The 16287-nt window shown below is 43.1% G+C and overlaps 1 protein-coding gene across 1 annotated transcript in view; it reads left to right on the top strand.

The window, feature by feature from the left end:
• The first annotated feature begins 3590 nt into the window (after positions 1-3590).
• LOC131187907 (cholesterol 24-hydroxylase) overlaps positions 3591-16287 on the top strand; it is a 31654-nt gene continuing 18957 nt past the window's right edge. The window contains exons 1-9 of the mRNA XM_058162679.1: positions 3591-3835; positions 5254-5331; positions 6440-6521; positions 8255-8328; positions 9406-9492; positions 10096-10234; positions 10622-10732; positions 14000-14156; positions 15884-15943. Of these exons, the coding sequence (XP_058018662.1) occupies positions 3705-3835; positions 5254-5331; positions 6440-6521; positions 8255-8328; positions 9406-9492; positions 10096-10234; positions 10622-10732; positions 14000-14156; positions 15884-15943 (919 nt within the window). The 5' untranslated portion in view covers positions 3591-3704. The remainder of the gene's footprint in view (positions 3836-5253; positions 5332-6439; positions 6522-8254; positions 8329-9405; positions 9493-10095; positions 10235-10621; positions 10733-13999; positions 14157-15883; positions 15944-16287) is intronic.

The raw sequence follows: 16287 nt of genomic DNA, 5'->3' as shown, positions 1-16287 counted from the left end.
TTTGCGGCGTCTGACCTGGCGTAGGTCTCAACCAGCTCCTTGGTTTTCTAAGGAGCTGAGGGAGATGAAACGCCGGAGAAGACGCCTAGAGAGCGCGTGGAGGTCCAGCCGTTCTGAAGCTGACCGAACACTAGTTAGGTCTTTTACTCAGACCTATCTAGTGGCATTGAGGGAGGCCAAGCGGGCCTATGTCTCTACCCTCATTGCGTCAGCAGAGAACCGCCCAGCCGCCCTGTTTAGGGTGACTCGCTCCCTCCTTAACCAGGAGGGTTGCGATGACCCCTTACAGGGTTGTGCTGAGGATTTCAGCAGGTATCTGTTTGACAAAATCGCTCAGCTTCGGGACGGTCTGGACCAAAACTGGGTAGTTTCGGGCGAGGTGACGGAGGCTAGTCTTGTTGAGACTATCTGGGAGGAGTTTGACCCTGTGGCTCCCGAGGACGTGGACAGGCTGCTGGGGCGGCTGAATGCCACCACATGTTTATTGGACCCGTGTCCCTCCTGGTTGGTGCTGGCCACCCGGGAGGTTACACGAGGCTGGCTCCAGGGGATTGTTAACGCTTCTCTGAGGGAGGGTGTTGTTCCCACCGCCTTGAAAGAGGCGGTGGTGAGACCCCTCCTCAAGAAGCCTTCCCTGGACCCAGCTGTTTTGAGTAACTATCGTCCAGTCTCCAACCTTCGCTTTGTGGCGAAGGTTGTTGAGAGTGTGGTGGCACACCAGTTACCCCAGTACCTGGATGAATCTGTCTATCTAGACCCGTTCCAGTCTGGTTTCCGACCCGGGTACAGCACGGAGACAGCTTTGGTCGCATTGGTGGATGACCTCTGGAGGGCCCGGGATAGAGGTTATTCCTCTGCCCTGGTTCTCCTTGATCTCTCAGCGGCTTTTGATACCATCGACCATGGTATCCTGCTGCGGCGGTTGGAGGGATTGGGTGTGGGAGGCACCGTGTTTCGGTGGTTCTCATCCTATCTCTCCGACCGATCGCAGACGGTGTTGGCAGGGGGGCAGAGGTCGACCTCGAGGCGCCTCCTTTGTGGGGTGCCACAGGGGTCGGTTCTCTCGCCTCCTGTCCAACATCTACATGAAGCCGCTGGGCGAGGTCATCAGTGGTTTTGGGGTGAGTTATCAACTGTACGCGGATGACACCCAGCTGTACATTTCCACCCCTGACCACCCCAATGTAGCTGTTGAAGTGTTGTCTCGGTGTGTGGAGGCCGTACGGGTCTGGATGGGGAGAAACAGGCTCAAGCTCAACCCCTCCAAGACTGAGTGGCTGTGGATGCCGGCATCCCGGTACAGTCAGCTGCAACCGCGGCTGACTGTTGGAGGCGAATCATTGGCCCCAATGGAGAGGGTGCGTAATCTGGGGGTTCTCCTGGATGGACGGTTGTCTTTTGAAGATCATTTGGCGACCGTCTCCAGGAGAGCTTTTTACCAGGTTCGCCTGGTCCGCCAGTTGCGCCCCTTTCTAGACCGGGATGCCTTATGCACGGTCACTCACGCCCTCGTCACTTCTCGCCTGGACTACTGTAACGCTCTCTACATGGGGCTCCCCTTGAGGTGCACCCGGAGACTTCAGTTAGTTCAGAATGCAGCCGCGCGGGTGATAGAGGGAGCCACTCGTGGCTCCCATATAACACCGATCCTGCGCAGGCTGCACTGGCTACCTGTGGTTTTCCGAGTGCACTTCAAGGTGTTGGTTACCACCTTTAAAGCGCTCCATGGCATAGGACCGGGATATCTTCGGGACCGCCTTCTGTTACCACATGCCTCCCACCGGCCGGTACGCTCCCATAGAGAGGGCCTCCTCAGGGTGCCGTCAGCCAAACAGTGTAGGCTGGCGACCCCCAGGGGGAGAGCCTTCTCTGTGGGGGCACCTACCCTCTGGAATGAGCTTCCCCCAGGACTTCGACAACTTCCTGACCTCCGGACCTTTCGCCGCGAGCTTAAAACATATCTATTCTTCCGAGCAGGACTGGCTTAATAGGGTTTTTAAACATGGATTTTATTGGGGTTTATTTTATATTTTGTATTGTATTTTAAATTTAGGCTATTGGAGTAAGTTTTTTAAATAGTGTTTTTTATTGAAAAGTATTGTATTATTTTATTTGCCTGTTCACTGCCCTGAGTCTTTCGGGAGAAGGGCGGTATAAAAATTAAATTATTATTATTATTATTATAAATTATTATTATTATCTCTGCTCCACTGAGGTTATGGAGGGCATCTTACAGAAAATATTCAGGGTTCAGAAAGCAGATACCGTATCTAAAAATGGAAAGGACTTTCTGGAATGCATCTCATTTCTACTGATGAGACTAAATCAAGTATGTCATTTTTAAAAATTCAACACTAGAATAATTCTAATAGCGGAGTTGAATTGCCTACATTTAAAGTAATGAATTTGGGACGTTTCTTCAATAAAGGTGAATGTTATAGAAAAGGTAGAGAGGTACCTTTTCCCATCTTCCTCACAATACTAGAATTTAGGATTATCCAATGAAACTGAATGGCAGGAGAATCAGGACTACTGCAGCTTATTTTGCAAAGTACTTAATTAACTGGCAGAATTTGTTATCACAATACCATGACAACAGCTGTAGCATATTCATGAAAGATTAAGCTATCCATCCATTCATCCCCAATATAATTATTTGCAACATGAAAATGAACAGGTCATTGCTTTGTGCAACTTCAGTTAATAAAATTTTGTAAATAATTTGTTACCATCTGCTACTTAACTCGTTCCAAAATGAGTGTTTTTGTTTCTTTAGGGAATGGAATAGTACTTGGAATAGCAGCAAATGGAAAGCATAATTGATTTTTTTACCTTCCATCAAAATCATAGCAACTCTTTAAAGTTTCCGTGGAATTGTAGGAGGTAAGGAAAAAGGGAGTCTATAACAAGGAATTCTTAGAGGAAAAGATAACTATAGAAAATAAAAATGGAAAGCTCTATAAATTGATTGCAAGAACTGTAAAAAAAATGTATACCAATTCTCATAAAAAAAAACAACCAAAAAACCCCCAAACACACTGCTCTGCAGAATTTGCACCGCAACTTCTGTTACCTGGCCTGAAGCACAGGCGATATGATCATGGCTCACGTGATTGGTGTTTATATAGCTGCAGTAAAACACGAAAACCAGGAGAGACGCAAGGAGCAAAAAGGGCACAAAACCGTTCTACTTTATTCGGGAGCGGTAATTGGCAGCTGCGATGATGTCATCCAGTGGGACGTCTGTGCTGGGCCACGCCAATGACTACGCCGACAACAGGCACGGATAGTTTAAAGCAGGAATCTCCAACCTTGGTCCCTTTAAGACTTGTGGAATTCTGGGAGTTGAAGTCCACAAGTCTTAAAGGGACCAAGGTTGGAGACCGCTGCTTTAAAGCAGGGATCTCCAACCTTGGCAACTTTAAGCCTGTCGGACTTCAACTCCCAGAATTCCGCAAGTCAGCCAGACGGGCGGCGGAATTCCGGGAGTTGAAGTCCACGCAATTTTAAAGTCTGTAAGGTTGAGTAATACTGCTTTAAAAGGATAGAGTAGACTATGAAATCGACTGATTCCTCCCCTTTAGGTGTTAAGACCACGTGACATTATATAAGATCTCCCGTCCCACAGAGCTCCCTTCCAGGGAAAAAGACAAACCGCTGCAGGTTGAGCTAGCGCGCTTGTCTCACTTTGCATTCGCTGTCTTATGATGGAAGCGATGTGGAGCTTTTGGCAACTGCTGCTGGCTGTGCCCCTTTTGATGTTGGGCCTCTACTGTTGCTACATTAAAGTAGTTCATGTAAAATACGATTACATCCCCGGCGCCCCAAGGGCGAGGTAAGAGCAGCTGCGGACGGCAGGGTTGATAACTCGCTCAGCCCCCTGAACAAATTTCAAGGCTTTGAAATTTGCTTCTCCGTGTACGAGCTCGGGAAGGCGGACTCTCACCCCACCACGGTGGATCGGCTGGCTGACAGCCCGTAGTCGGCTGCTGTAATTCAAGAGTTGCGCGCTATATATCACGTCGATCGCTGAAAATTCAGAGGGGCCCTTGATACTTTCTGAGCAGGGTTGTTTTCTGCCAGACGCCAATCCTACAACCCGCCCCCTTCCCCGGGTAGTTGAAGCCATAAGTTCCCAAGGCATTCCATGATAAAATCAGGCAGGTTCTTAGGTTAGCGAAGTATGGAAATAAAGAAAAGAAAGTCCACTAAGCCAGGAGTCTCCAACCTTAGTCCCTTTAAGACTTGAGGACTGCAACTCCCAGAGTTCCTCAGCCAGCTTTGCTGGCTGAGGGACTCTGGGAGTTGAAGTCCACAAGTCTTAAAGGGACCAAGGTTGGAGACTCCTGCACTAAGCCATTTGTTTGGTTTTGCTTGGTCTAGTCCTTGGGAATTCGTAAACTAATCCCTGTGGCATAGTATAATGTGTGAATCCAACAACTGGGATTTACAACAAACATGCTTAATCCATACCACAGCTCACTGCTACACCAGTATTTCCCATTTGAAAGTCTCTTGTATTTTTCTACCAATTCTATATTTTTCTCGATGCATTAGGAAAATCCATTAAGGAGAAATAAGACAATCGGAGTTTGATACTTACTTTTTATCACTTTTTTTGTTTGGGAGCTTTCACTGTAACCCACTGGATTTTTTCCCCCTGAAATAAGCTTCTATTTCACCTTTTACTCTTCTGGTCAGAAACAACTTCCAGAAGCCATATGGTAGGTTCTTAGTTTAAAACGCCATGGCATGGACCTGGCCAGACAAATCTGATAGTTGAGTGTTCTTTTTAAATTCAAGCAGCAAGGAATTTGTTGGAGCTGGAACTGGTGGTCCATAAAGCAAGAGCCACCCCAATTTGTATCGTTAGACTATGAAGTGATTCAAAAGCAGCATATTTTAGGAACTGATTTGAATCCATCTCTTTAGCAAATCTAGTTACCTATTAAGTACCATTGTCTGGTGACAGAATCTGTTTATTGTATTCTTTTTTGACTTCTGGGGCTGGCCTGCATCTTCATGTGCTCCAACATGAGCTTTATTGTTTGCATTTTTCTACATTCTTTTTCCTGAGGTTCCTCCCCATGTAAATCTGCTTGCCTGCAATTCCATCTTTTTCTGCAAAAAATTGTACCATGCCTGCCTTGTTATAGCTTTATTTCTGTCCTTCCTTTTCTTGCGATATTTTCTTTTTGGATTGTAATATGCACATTTGAAACCCTGGTTTCCCCCACCCCAAATATATTACAGTTTTTTCTTTGGCCACTTGCCAACCCTCTGGAGAATGTTGAAAAACAAGGAACTGATACATGATCTCTTTCTGAAGTGGTAAGTTTTTTTTAAAAAAATCACATCACATGAAAGTAATTATTTTGAATTATAGTAATCGAGATCTATGCTGCTTCTTCATAGATCTCAATTATCTGTATTTTGAGTTCTAAGCCTCCATTTAGATTTGTTAAGTATTTTAAACCTACATTTATAAAAATAGTAATTTAGAAAAACCATAATCAATAATCTTTTGATAAAATGAAATACAGGTAGTCCTCAATTTACAACAGTTCATTTAGTGACCATTTGAAGTTACAACTGCACTGAAAAAAGTGACTTATGACTGTTTTTCACACAACCGTTGCAGCATCCTGATGGTCATGTGATCAAAACTCAGACACTTGGCTACTTATATTTATGATGGTTGCAGTGTCCTGGGGTCATGTGATCAACTTTTGTGACCTTCTGACAAGCAAAATCAATAGGGAAGCCAGATTCACTTAACATCCATGATACCAAATTAATCACTTTAGTGATTCAGTTAACAATTGTAGAAAGAAAGGTCGTAAAATGGAGCAAAATTCACTTAACAACTGTATTGCTTAACAATGGACATTTTGGCCTCAGTTGTAGACGTAAGTCGAGGACTACCAGTTTGGGCTGGTAAAATAAAAAATATCCTTAAAGAAATGATCATCCTTAAAGAAACAATACTTGAATGTGATATAATTTAGTGATTCAGGATTTATAACAGGGGTGAAATCCAGCAGGTTCTGACAGGTTCTAGAGAATTGGTAGCGGAAATTTTGAGCAGTTCAGAGAACCGGTTGTGGAAATTTTGAGTAGTTCAGAGAACTGGCAAACACCTCCTCTGGCTGGCCCCAGAGTGGGGTGGGAATGGAGATTTTACAATATCCTTCTCCCAGGAGTGGGGAGGGAATGGGGATTTTGCAGCATTCTTTCTGTGGAGTGGGGTGGGAATGGAGATTTTGCAGTATCCTTCCCCTGCCATGCCCACCAAGCCATACCATGCCCACCAAGCCATACCACACCCACCAAGCCATGCCCACAGAACCGGTAGTAAAAATATTTGGATTTCACCACTGATTTATAAATATATAAATGCTAAAAATTTTTTAGCTAACTAACATTTTTGCTTTCATAGGGCTGAGGAATATGGACCAGTTGTACGTTTTAATGCTTTTCATAGAATCTCATTAATAATATTAAGTCCTGAAGGAGTGAAGGTATGTGAAAGTTGTACATTCTTTTGCAGTTTGTTTCAAAACTGGTATGACAGGCATAAGTACTCTGCAGTCAGAGTTATAATTGTTAATTGAATCTGAAGGTAGGCGAGGCAATTCCTGACAGCTTCTCACAACCAAAGGCAGTGCGGGTGAGGGAGGCTGTGCAAGGGTGTGAGGGAGAGACCGAAAGGGTTGAGGAGGATAGAGGGCAGTCTGTAAAGATGCAACGAAGGCTCAGGGTTTGCGGGTGTGGGTTGGGGAAAGTGTGAGGGAAGGTGAGTGCATGAGAGGCACTGGTTGGGAAGGGTGCATGAGGATTTGAGAGGGATGTGTGTGTGTGTGTGTGTGTGTGATGCCTGCAAGCCAAATTACCTTGATGCCTTCAGGATCCAGACCTGCCACAATCCTACTGTGGGAAGTTGGGTGGGGGGTGTTGTGACCTAAGTAGGTAGTAATAAACTTAGAACGTGGAAAAATAAACTTTTCAAATAGCTGGGAATTACTTCATTTCCAGCGTCGTTCAACTCCAAGTAAAACAAATGCTCCAAAATCTAAATTCTTCAGTTATCTCACAAACCTCAGTCCAATTAGGCAAACTGCCAAAGGCCCTTCCTGGCAAATGTCCAGAAGCCACAAAAACAAAAACGTACACGAAGCAGAAGGCGCAGCTACAACGTTGTTTTCCGGCAAAGCTGAAACACTGGTGCTGGTCTGTTTTAAGCCTTATGGGAGGGCCCAATCATCTCTTGACCCTACGCCCGAGTTGTCCTCTCTGCTTGAGCTGCTCTTGCCTTCTGGCAGCTCTTCTCATGCGTGCATTGGGAACAGGCTCCTTCTGTTCCTCTGCCTCACCACTATCAGTCTCTGGAGGCTCTTGAGTCCGCAAATCACTTCCCGATGGGCCTGGCCTCACCGCAGCCTCATCGCTGTCTGACTCCGTTGCCAGCTCCGTAGGTTGCTGACTGACCACAACAGGGGGATTGCATGAGTGAAGTAGAATTAGCCATAACAAAACTTTGCAAAGAAGTTCAAGGCCATGGTGTCTGACAGCTGTGCAGAGAAGAAAGTGGAGGTTGTCTTCTGTACGTGAAGGAACTGATTGGAGCAGTGGTGGACATGTGGGAGAAGTGGGCAAGGTCTTGAACTTTCTTTTGAGTGAGAAAAATCCGGAAGCTCTAAGATTCGGGTTTTCCCAGATGTGCCAATATGACATCTCTAATAAAAGTTAGAGGAATTAGAAGCCTCGGAGTTTGAAGAATCGCAAGCCTTGGAGTTTGATTTTATGGGGATGTTACTTAGAACTCTGACTCTGTGTGTGTGTGTCTGTGAGTGTGTGTGCGTGCAATGGCCTAGTGGTAGAGCTCTCGCCTCACAATCAGGTGGCTGTGAGTTCAATCCTAGGTAAAGGCAGATATTTCTCTCTCTAGATACAATGAGAATATATCTCCTGAATAAAATTCCGCATTGGCAACAGGAAGGGCATCTGGACAGTAAACACTCTGCTAACTCCATTTTGTTGGCCAGACTCCACCCTGCAAGGGATTATGGGGTGGTTAAAAGAAGATGATTATGTGTGTGTGTGTGTGTACACACTATATCCAAAACTGAGACAACAAAAAGGGCTCCCAGTGCTCCTTAAATTTTTGTATACTTTCCAAAAATTTATTGTAAAGATTAATATGACAACATTAAACATACTCAGTAAAGGACTTATCAGAGGAATTTAATTTTAGGAATACTTGATGTCACCACAGTATTCAAAGGACCCAAGGGTATATAGCCGACTTTGCAATGTGTTTGGTGTAAGGTAAGCTAAAGCAAAATTATATATGACATATGAAAATGCATTAATGATTGATCAGGAAAACCTTCTAATTTCCAAGATTGCTTGGAAATATATTTCACCTATAGTAAAAGTCGTTGATGAAAATTATTTTACTATCCAATCTCAGTGTGAATTAGTGAAGTATGGTATATTGATGAAAAACAAACTCTGCAGTGCTGGTTTAACTGGGAAATTTCTCCCAACAATAAGGTGAAACAAGGCCCTGAGCAGGCAGACTAAGACCTCTAAATATTAGATCAGTAAGGCACTATAGAAGATTGTCATAGTCAGCAGCATTCAAAATTGTGAAATAATTTCTGTTGACTCAATAAAATGGATTCACCTCTTGAATCCAAGGGCTGGGAAGTGGCTCAACAGGCTAATGCAGTCTGTTATTAACACACAGCTGCCTGCAATTACAATTACTGCAGGCTCGAGTCCCACCAGGCACAAGGTTGACTCAGCCTTCCATCCTTTATAAGGTAGGTAAAATGAGGACCCAGATTGTTGGGGGGGCAATACAAGATGACTTTGTATATAATATACAAATGGATGAGACTATTGCCTTACACAATGTAAGCTGCCCTGAGTCTTCGGAGAAGGGTGGGATATAAATTCAAATAATAAAAAAAAAAATTTCCAGTGAAACTTAGCATGCATTGTCCATCCAGATTCATTCTGTTCCTGACTTGAAATGAAATAAATTGAGATAAAGATCTTTTATCATTATTTATTTATGTTACTGTAATTTCTTTGATTGATTGTTGTGAGCCACCCTTGGTCATTAAGAGTTGAGCAGCATACAAATTTAATAAATTATTTCCATTGACACCCACTACCGCCAAATTGCAATTATTAGCAGAGGTCTTATTACTACGTTTCCATTTAATGTTAAATTTAGTTTGCCAGATTATGCTGAGAGGAAGCCAGCATGTAAGAAGAAATTAAAATCCTTGACACATCATTTTTCTCCCAAATACGATTTTGTGGGCAGAATAGGTTATTGAAACTGGCTGAAAAGTACTATGTACAAGATCATTTTTTCCTCTCCTTTTTCAGATTTTTAGGGAATGGCTTGGTAACCGATCTTGACTATAATCATTGGCACAAACAGCGAAAAATTATGGATTCAGCATTCAGTCGAAAGTAAGGGGGGGGGAAATTCTTGGAATACGTTGATATTTTTTAAGAGATGTCATTTCAAATAGAATTAATCACGGTACATAATTCTGGTTATGCGACGAAATTTCTTTTATTCTCATACTGTATTCCTCTGTTTCTGTATGATGTTTAAATCTATGTGAATATTCAGGATACATAAATGTTGTAGGAGGGTAGATAAGATGGGAGATATTTGTTTATTAGTTTATTTAATGAACACCGGGACATCCTTGTGTCCTTCATTAAGTAAACTTGCAATATATGTGTCTGTGGAGATTCTCAGTCATCCAGGTCATGGTTGTCCCAAAGGTGCTTTTTTCAAGAGGTAACTGGACTTTCTTGTTTTTCTTTGAAGACATTTCACTTCTTATTCAAGAAGCTTCCTCAGCTCTTCCAAACATCTTCAAAGAAAAACCAAAAAGTCCAGTTGCCTCTTGACAAAAACACCTTTGGAGTATATGTGTAATTATAGTGTACATTTTTTCTAATGGGTTGTATTGTAGTGTCTCTCTTGACTTGATTTATAAATCTATCTTTCTGTACACAAGAAAAAGCTCTTTTGAAAGCAGTGTATCTTTCATTGCACAGTTACTTGATTGGTTTGATGGAGGTCTTTAATGACAAAGCCGAAGACCTCATGAAAGTGCTGAATGAAAAAGCAGATGGAGAGACTGAAGTGGATATGATGAACCTGATCAGACGGTTGACCATGGACATCATTGCAAAGGCAAATGAATTCCTTTTTCCCCAGGAAAATAAGAAAATATCTCTAATGCAAATGCCAGCACATGGCCATAATCAAAAGGGCTTTGTGCTAATACGTTTCACAAAAAAGCAAAGGGCTGGGGAAGATTCATGTTTTACCTCACTAGGTAGTTTTATCTGAATGTGGCTTTGCAATTGGTTACAAATAGCTAGCATCTGATAAGGTAGACACTGTTTACAAAAATGCATGCCATATTATACATAGAGCTTGTTTTTCTATATCCTTTGCTTAGTTGCAGAGTTTTACATTACTGTATTGAGCTTTTGCTGTCTAAAGTTACTATTCTCAGAAGCAAAGCAACTATAAACAAAGATGTCTCATCCTGCTCATTTTCCTCAATATTATCAGGTGGCATTTGGCCTGGAACTAAACACTCTACACTGTGACCAAACACCTTTTCCTCATGCTTTTACCATGGTCATAAATGGGTTGAGCAAGGAACGAAATCCATTTTTCAAGGTTAGTACAGACTTTTCTCTTCCCCTCTTTAAAGCTGTCCTGTTTCTGGTCAAATGTAGATGTGGCCTTCGCTCAATATTTTGGCTTTTACTTGTCCATAATGCAAATACCATAAGTCTCCAATCAGAAATTCCATCAGTGGCAGCCACAAAATATTGTTCTCTGTTTTGCTAGAGCAGGTTGTTTTCATCTGTTCCTTGCTGAGTGGTGAAGCTGATACTCTATGCCAGAGGTTCCCAATCTTTTTCGGTTTGCGGCTCCCATAACACTTCGGATTTTTCCGTGGCTCCCTTAATAGGTACATCCGATTTTTTTTTTAATTTTTGTCTTTTTTTCTGAATTTTTTTCTGAAAGCTGAAATCTTTTCTGTTAACTTTAAAATGTGCATATTGCCTCCTTGTAAAGAGAGATTCAACACATTCAACTTTTCAAAGATATCACATAGGTATGTGAGTTTAATCAAAAAGTCTGTTTCTACAAAGTGTTTGGCATACTCATGTTTTGCTGATGGACGCGCCGTCTCCTTTGATGGGAGCGGCCTCTGTGGAACTTTCCCAGGCGTGGGGTCCCTGCTTGGTCTCGGAGTTTGGCCTCTCGCGATCCCCTTGTTCCCTCGGGTCTCCGCCTTGTGGAGGAGGTGGCTGTTCTCGCCTCCAGCCTGGCTCACCTGGGAGGAACTAACGGGTGGTTTTGCTATTTTCGCGCAGCCCTCTTTCCCGATGCCGTCGGCGTGGTGGCGCGGCCGTGTTGGGCAGCGTGTCGGGTGGTCTGGGAGGCCAGTGGCGTCGCGGGCAGACTGGAGGAGGTGCGCCGCTGTTTCGCCAGGCGGCGGGTCTGGGCGGGCGCTGTGGTTCAGGCGGGCGGGCGGGCCGGAGCTCGCGCTTCTCCTTTGGTCCGTCGTCGGCCTGCCGCCTTCCTGCCTGCTGTGGCCTGCCCCGCTGGGGTGTGGTGCGGCTGCGGGGTCCCTTGGCTTTGAGTTGTCCCGAGTTGCGGTGTGCGAGTCCCGTCGCTGCGTCCGTGTCCGGCTTTGTCGTCTGGGATCTCGACGCTGCTTCTTCTCCCTTGTGGCGGTGGCGCGACTCCCTGAGCTCACAGTTTGGGAATCACTGCTCTATGCAATTATGGAGGCACAACTGGGGGTATCTTTTCTTTATGTACACAAGAAAAGCTCTTTGAAAGCAGTGTATCTTTCATTGCACAGTTACTTGATTGGTTTGATGGAGGTCTTTAATGACAAAGCCGAAGACCTCATGAAAGTGCTGAATGAAAAAGCAGATGGAGAGACTGAAGTGGATATGATGAACCTGATCAGACGGTTGACCATGGACATCATTGCAAAGGCAAATGAATTCCTTTTTCCCCAGGAAAATAAGAAAATATCTCTAATGCAAATGCCAGCACATGGCCATAATCAAAAGGGCTTTGTGCTAATACGTTTCACAAAAAAGCAAAGGGCTGGGGAAGATTCATGTTTTACCTCACTAGGTAGTTTTATCTGAATGTGGCTTTGCAATTGGTTACAAATAGCTAGCATCTGATAAGGTAGACACTTTACAAAAATGCATGCCATATTATACATAGAGCTTGTTTTTCTATATCCTTTGCTTAGTTGCAGAGTTTTACATTACTGTATTGAGCTTTTGCTGTCTAAAGTTACTATTCTCAGAAGCAAAGCAACTATAAACAAAGATGTCTCATCCTGCTCATTTTCCTCAATATTATCAGGTGGCATTTGGCCTGGAACTAAACACTCTACACTGTGACCAAACACCTTTTCCTCATGCTTTTACCATGGTCATAAATGGGTTGAGCAAGGAACGAAATCCATTTTTCAAGGTTAGTACAGACTTTTCTCTTCCCCTCTTTAAAGCTGTCCTGTTTCTGGTCAAATATAGATGTGGCCTTCGCTCAATATTTTGGCTTTTACTTGTCCATAATGCAAATACCATAAGTCTCCAATCAGAAATTCCATCAGTGGCAGCCACAAAATATTGTTCTCTGTTTTGCTAGAGCAGGTTGTTTTCATCTGTTCCTTGCTGAGTGGTGAAGCTGATACTCTATGCCAGAGGTTCCCAATCTTTTTCGGTTTGCGGCTCCCATAACACTTCGGATTTTTTCCGCGGCTCCCTTAATAGGTACATCCGATTTTTTTTTTAATTTTTGTCTTTTTTTCTGAATTTTTTTCTGAAAGCTGAAATCTTTTCTGTTAACTTTAAAATGTGCATATTGCCTCCTTGTAAAGAGAGATTCAACACATTCAACTTTTCAAAGATATCACATAGGTATGTGAGTTTAATCAAAAAGTCTGTTTCTACAAAGTGTTTGGCATACTCATGTTTTGCTGATGGGCCGCCGTCTCCTTTGATGGGGCGGCCTCTGTGGAACTTTCCCAGGCGTGGGGTCCCTGCTTGGTCTCGGAGTTTGGCCTCTCGCGATCCCCTTGTTCCTCGGGTCTCCGCCTTGTGGAGGAGGTGGCTGTTCTCGCCTCCAGCCTGGCTCACCTGGGAGGAACTAACGGGTGGTTTTGCTATTTTCGCGCAGCCCTCTTTCCCGATGCCGTCGGCGTGGTGGCGCGGCCATGTTGGGCAGCGTGTCGGGTGGTCTGGGAGGCCAGTGGCGTCGCGGGCAGACTGGAGGGGAGGTGCGCCGTTGCTTCGTCAGGCGGCGGGTCTGGGCGGGCGCTGTGGTTCAGGCGGGCGGGCGGGGCCGGAGCTCGCGCTTCTCCTTTGGTCCGTCGTCGGCGTCTGCCGTCTTCCTGCCTGCTGGGGGCTGCCCCGCCGGGGTGTGGGGGCGGCTGCGCGGGGGTCCCTTGGCTTTTGGAGTTGTCCCGAGTTGCGGTGTGCGAGTCCCGGTCGCTGCGTCCGTGTCCGGCTTTGTGCGTCTGGGATCTCGCGGCACCGCGTGTGGAGCGGACGCTGCTTCTTCGCGGCTCCCTTGTGGCGGTGGCGCGACTCCCTGGGGAGCCGCGGCTCACAGTTTGGGAATCACTGCTCTATGCAATTATGGAGGCACAACTGGGGGTATCTTTTCTTTTATGTACACTGAGAGCATATGCACCAAGACAAATTCCTTGTTGTCCAATCACACTTGGCCAATAAAAAATTCTATTCTATTCTATTCTATTCTATTCTATTCTATTCTATTCTATTCTATTCTATTCTATTCTATCATGTATTTAGATTTTAGCAATCATAATTCATGCTGACAGTCTCTTAATAATCTTAAAGAATGTTCTTCCTCTTTTGATGATTTTTGTTATTTGCTTAGTATCTGCCAAGAAATAGAAAAGAGGTACAGGAGGTTCGTGAAAGTCTCAGATTCCTACGTCGCACTGGAAAAGAATGTATCACACAAAGGCGGAAGGCCATCCAGACTGAAGAACCTGTCCCATTAGATATTCTCACCCAGATATTGAAGAGTGCAGGTAGACAGTTGTTTTCTAGAAGAAGCTTAATATCTATGCATTTGTTACTTTGATTAGATTCACATTTTATAGTAATTTTGATTTTCTAAGAAAGACGCAGTGCATTGGGTTCACCTTCTAGAAGCTTACAGGTGCTGTGCCACAGGTTCCCAAATAATACCTCTTTGAAAGAAACCTATTTTATGGATGGATTATACCGTGAGAATTCCTTCTTTAAAAAAACAATTAGTTAACCAGTAGCAGAAAACCTGACATCCATGAAAAGCAGCTTAATTCTCTAAGTGAGCCAAACAACAAAAGTTCAAACCAAAGGAAAGTTTATAAAGAAAATTTAAAATGCATGATGGGGAGATCACATAAACAAGCAAACCAGCTGATATAAAGCAGACTCTAGGGCAGGGGTAGTCAACCTTTTTATACCTACTGCCCACTTTTGTATCTCTGTTAGTAGTAAAATTTTCTAACCACCCACCGGTTCCACAGTAATGCACCATGTATCGTTATCTGCGCATGCCTCTCGTGCATCGTGGATTGGGTTTGGGGGGGGGTGCCAGCAACCAGCTCTGCTTGTCTGTTACAGCTGGGTGGTGTGAGGGGAGATGCGCAAGCTATTCTGGGATGAGGCTCTTTTGTTTACAGTCGCACTATAGCGCCATTTAGTTTTACTTACGTAACGTGAACTAAACTTACACACGGATGATACAAATAGTATATTTTCAGAAATTTAAATTGTCACGGGGAATTTTATGAAAACCTAATGAAAATGTTTTTAAATAATGCTATGAAATTTTTTTAAAAAGTCCATTAAATTAAAAAAAAGGAAAGTGCTTCAGTATCGGACAAAACCCCTACCTCCCACCATGAAAGCTGGAACGCCCATTAGTGGGCGGTAGGGACCAGGTTGACTACCACTGCTCTAGGGGGAAGAAAAAAAACCCTATTATATACTTTCTCACTTTTTCATAAATTCATGGGAATAGAGATATCTACTGTTTTGCTTAATGCGGAATTGTTTATATTTACTGCTTTTTCAACTTTATATCAAATGTAGATGTCATTGCCCCCTGCAATGTTTTTGCCTCTGGATATAAATGCATGTCAAAACCACAGATACCTCTCTCGGTTTTTTCTACCTTGGTTTACTTTTAGAAGCTTGAAAGTAATTTCCAAAGAAATGTTTATGAAGATTTTATAAATTAGTTAATAAAAACTTTTAATTTTAGAACTACTTGAAGAGAAGAAGTGTCCTTTATTTTCAAAAGTTCAGTTAATCAAAGATAAAGTCATTATGATAATGCAAACAAGAAAATTACAAGAGGCAAAACACTATAGTATGTCAAGTTCAAGTTTCTTCACTAGAAGATTTTTCAAAATCTTAAAATGAACTTTTTATGACTGTTTCAGTATATTTATATTGTATAGTTTAATCCAATTTTTCCATCAGTAAAAATGTCAAAATGAAATTTAATAAGATTGCATTTTTATAAAATATTTTGAGAATTATTTTCTGCTTAAGTGTTTTGCATCTGGAATTAGAATAATAGGAATTAGAATAATAAATAGAACTGTTTTTATGCATTCTTTTAATATTTCTTCCCCTTTTGTTCATCTGATATTTCTTTGAGTAGCCCAATGATGCTTCCAATAGGTGTTGTATTTTTAAATGCTGCTGAACTTGTATTGATATCCTTTAGTAGCTTTCTTCTTTTCTTTCTTGTCTGTGACAGATCAGGAGGAATCTGATGATGAAACTATGGTAGACAACTTTGTCACCTTTTTTGTGGCAGGTTTGTAAATCTAGCACCTTTTTAATTTTCAGCTATTCCAATTTAACAAACAAAATGTCTTCTACGTGTATTCCAGTACACTGTATATACTTATGAATTGGTGGGAATATGGACAGCAGTTGGTTTGCAAAGTAGACTTTTGATTAGAGGCATTAACTTGAAATAATATGAGCATGCTTGGGGTAAAACTGGACTTTGGTTGGGATTGTGACATAGTGGCCAAAAGAGCAGTACTACCCTTAATGTAAGCAGAAATGCTGCATGTGGCACAGGTTCAACTAAGTTGTTCCACAATGTCCCTATCTTACTATGTAGAAAGCGCAATGTGGAAGCCTCAATTAATC

This window comes from Ahaetulla prasina, chromosome 1, assembly GCF_028640845.1.
Source record: "Ahaetulla prasina isolate Xishuangbanna chromosome 1, ASM2864084v1, whole genome shotgun sequence".
Lineage (NCBI taxonomy): Eukaryota > Metazoa > Chordata > Lepidosauria > Squamata > Colubridae > Ahaetulla > Ahaetulla prasina.
The sequence above is the reverse complement of the archived record's forward strand: the minus strand, read 5'-3'. Positions and strand labels throughout refer to the sequence as shown.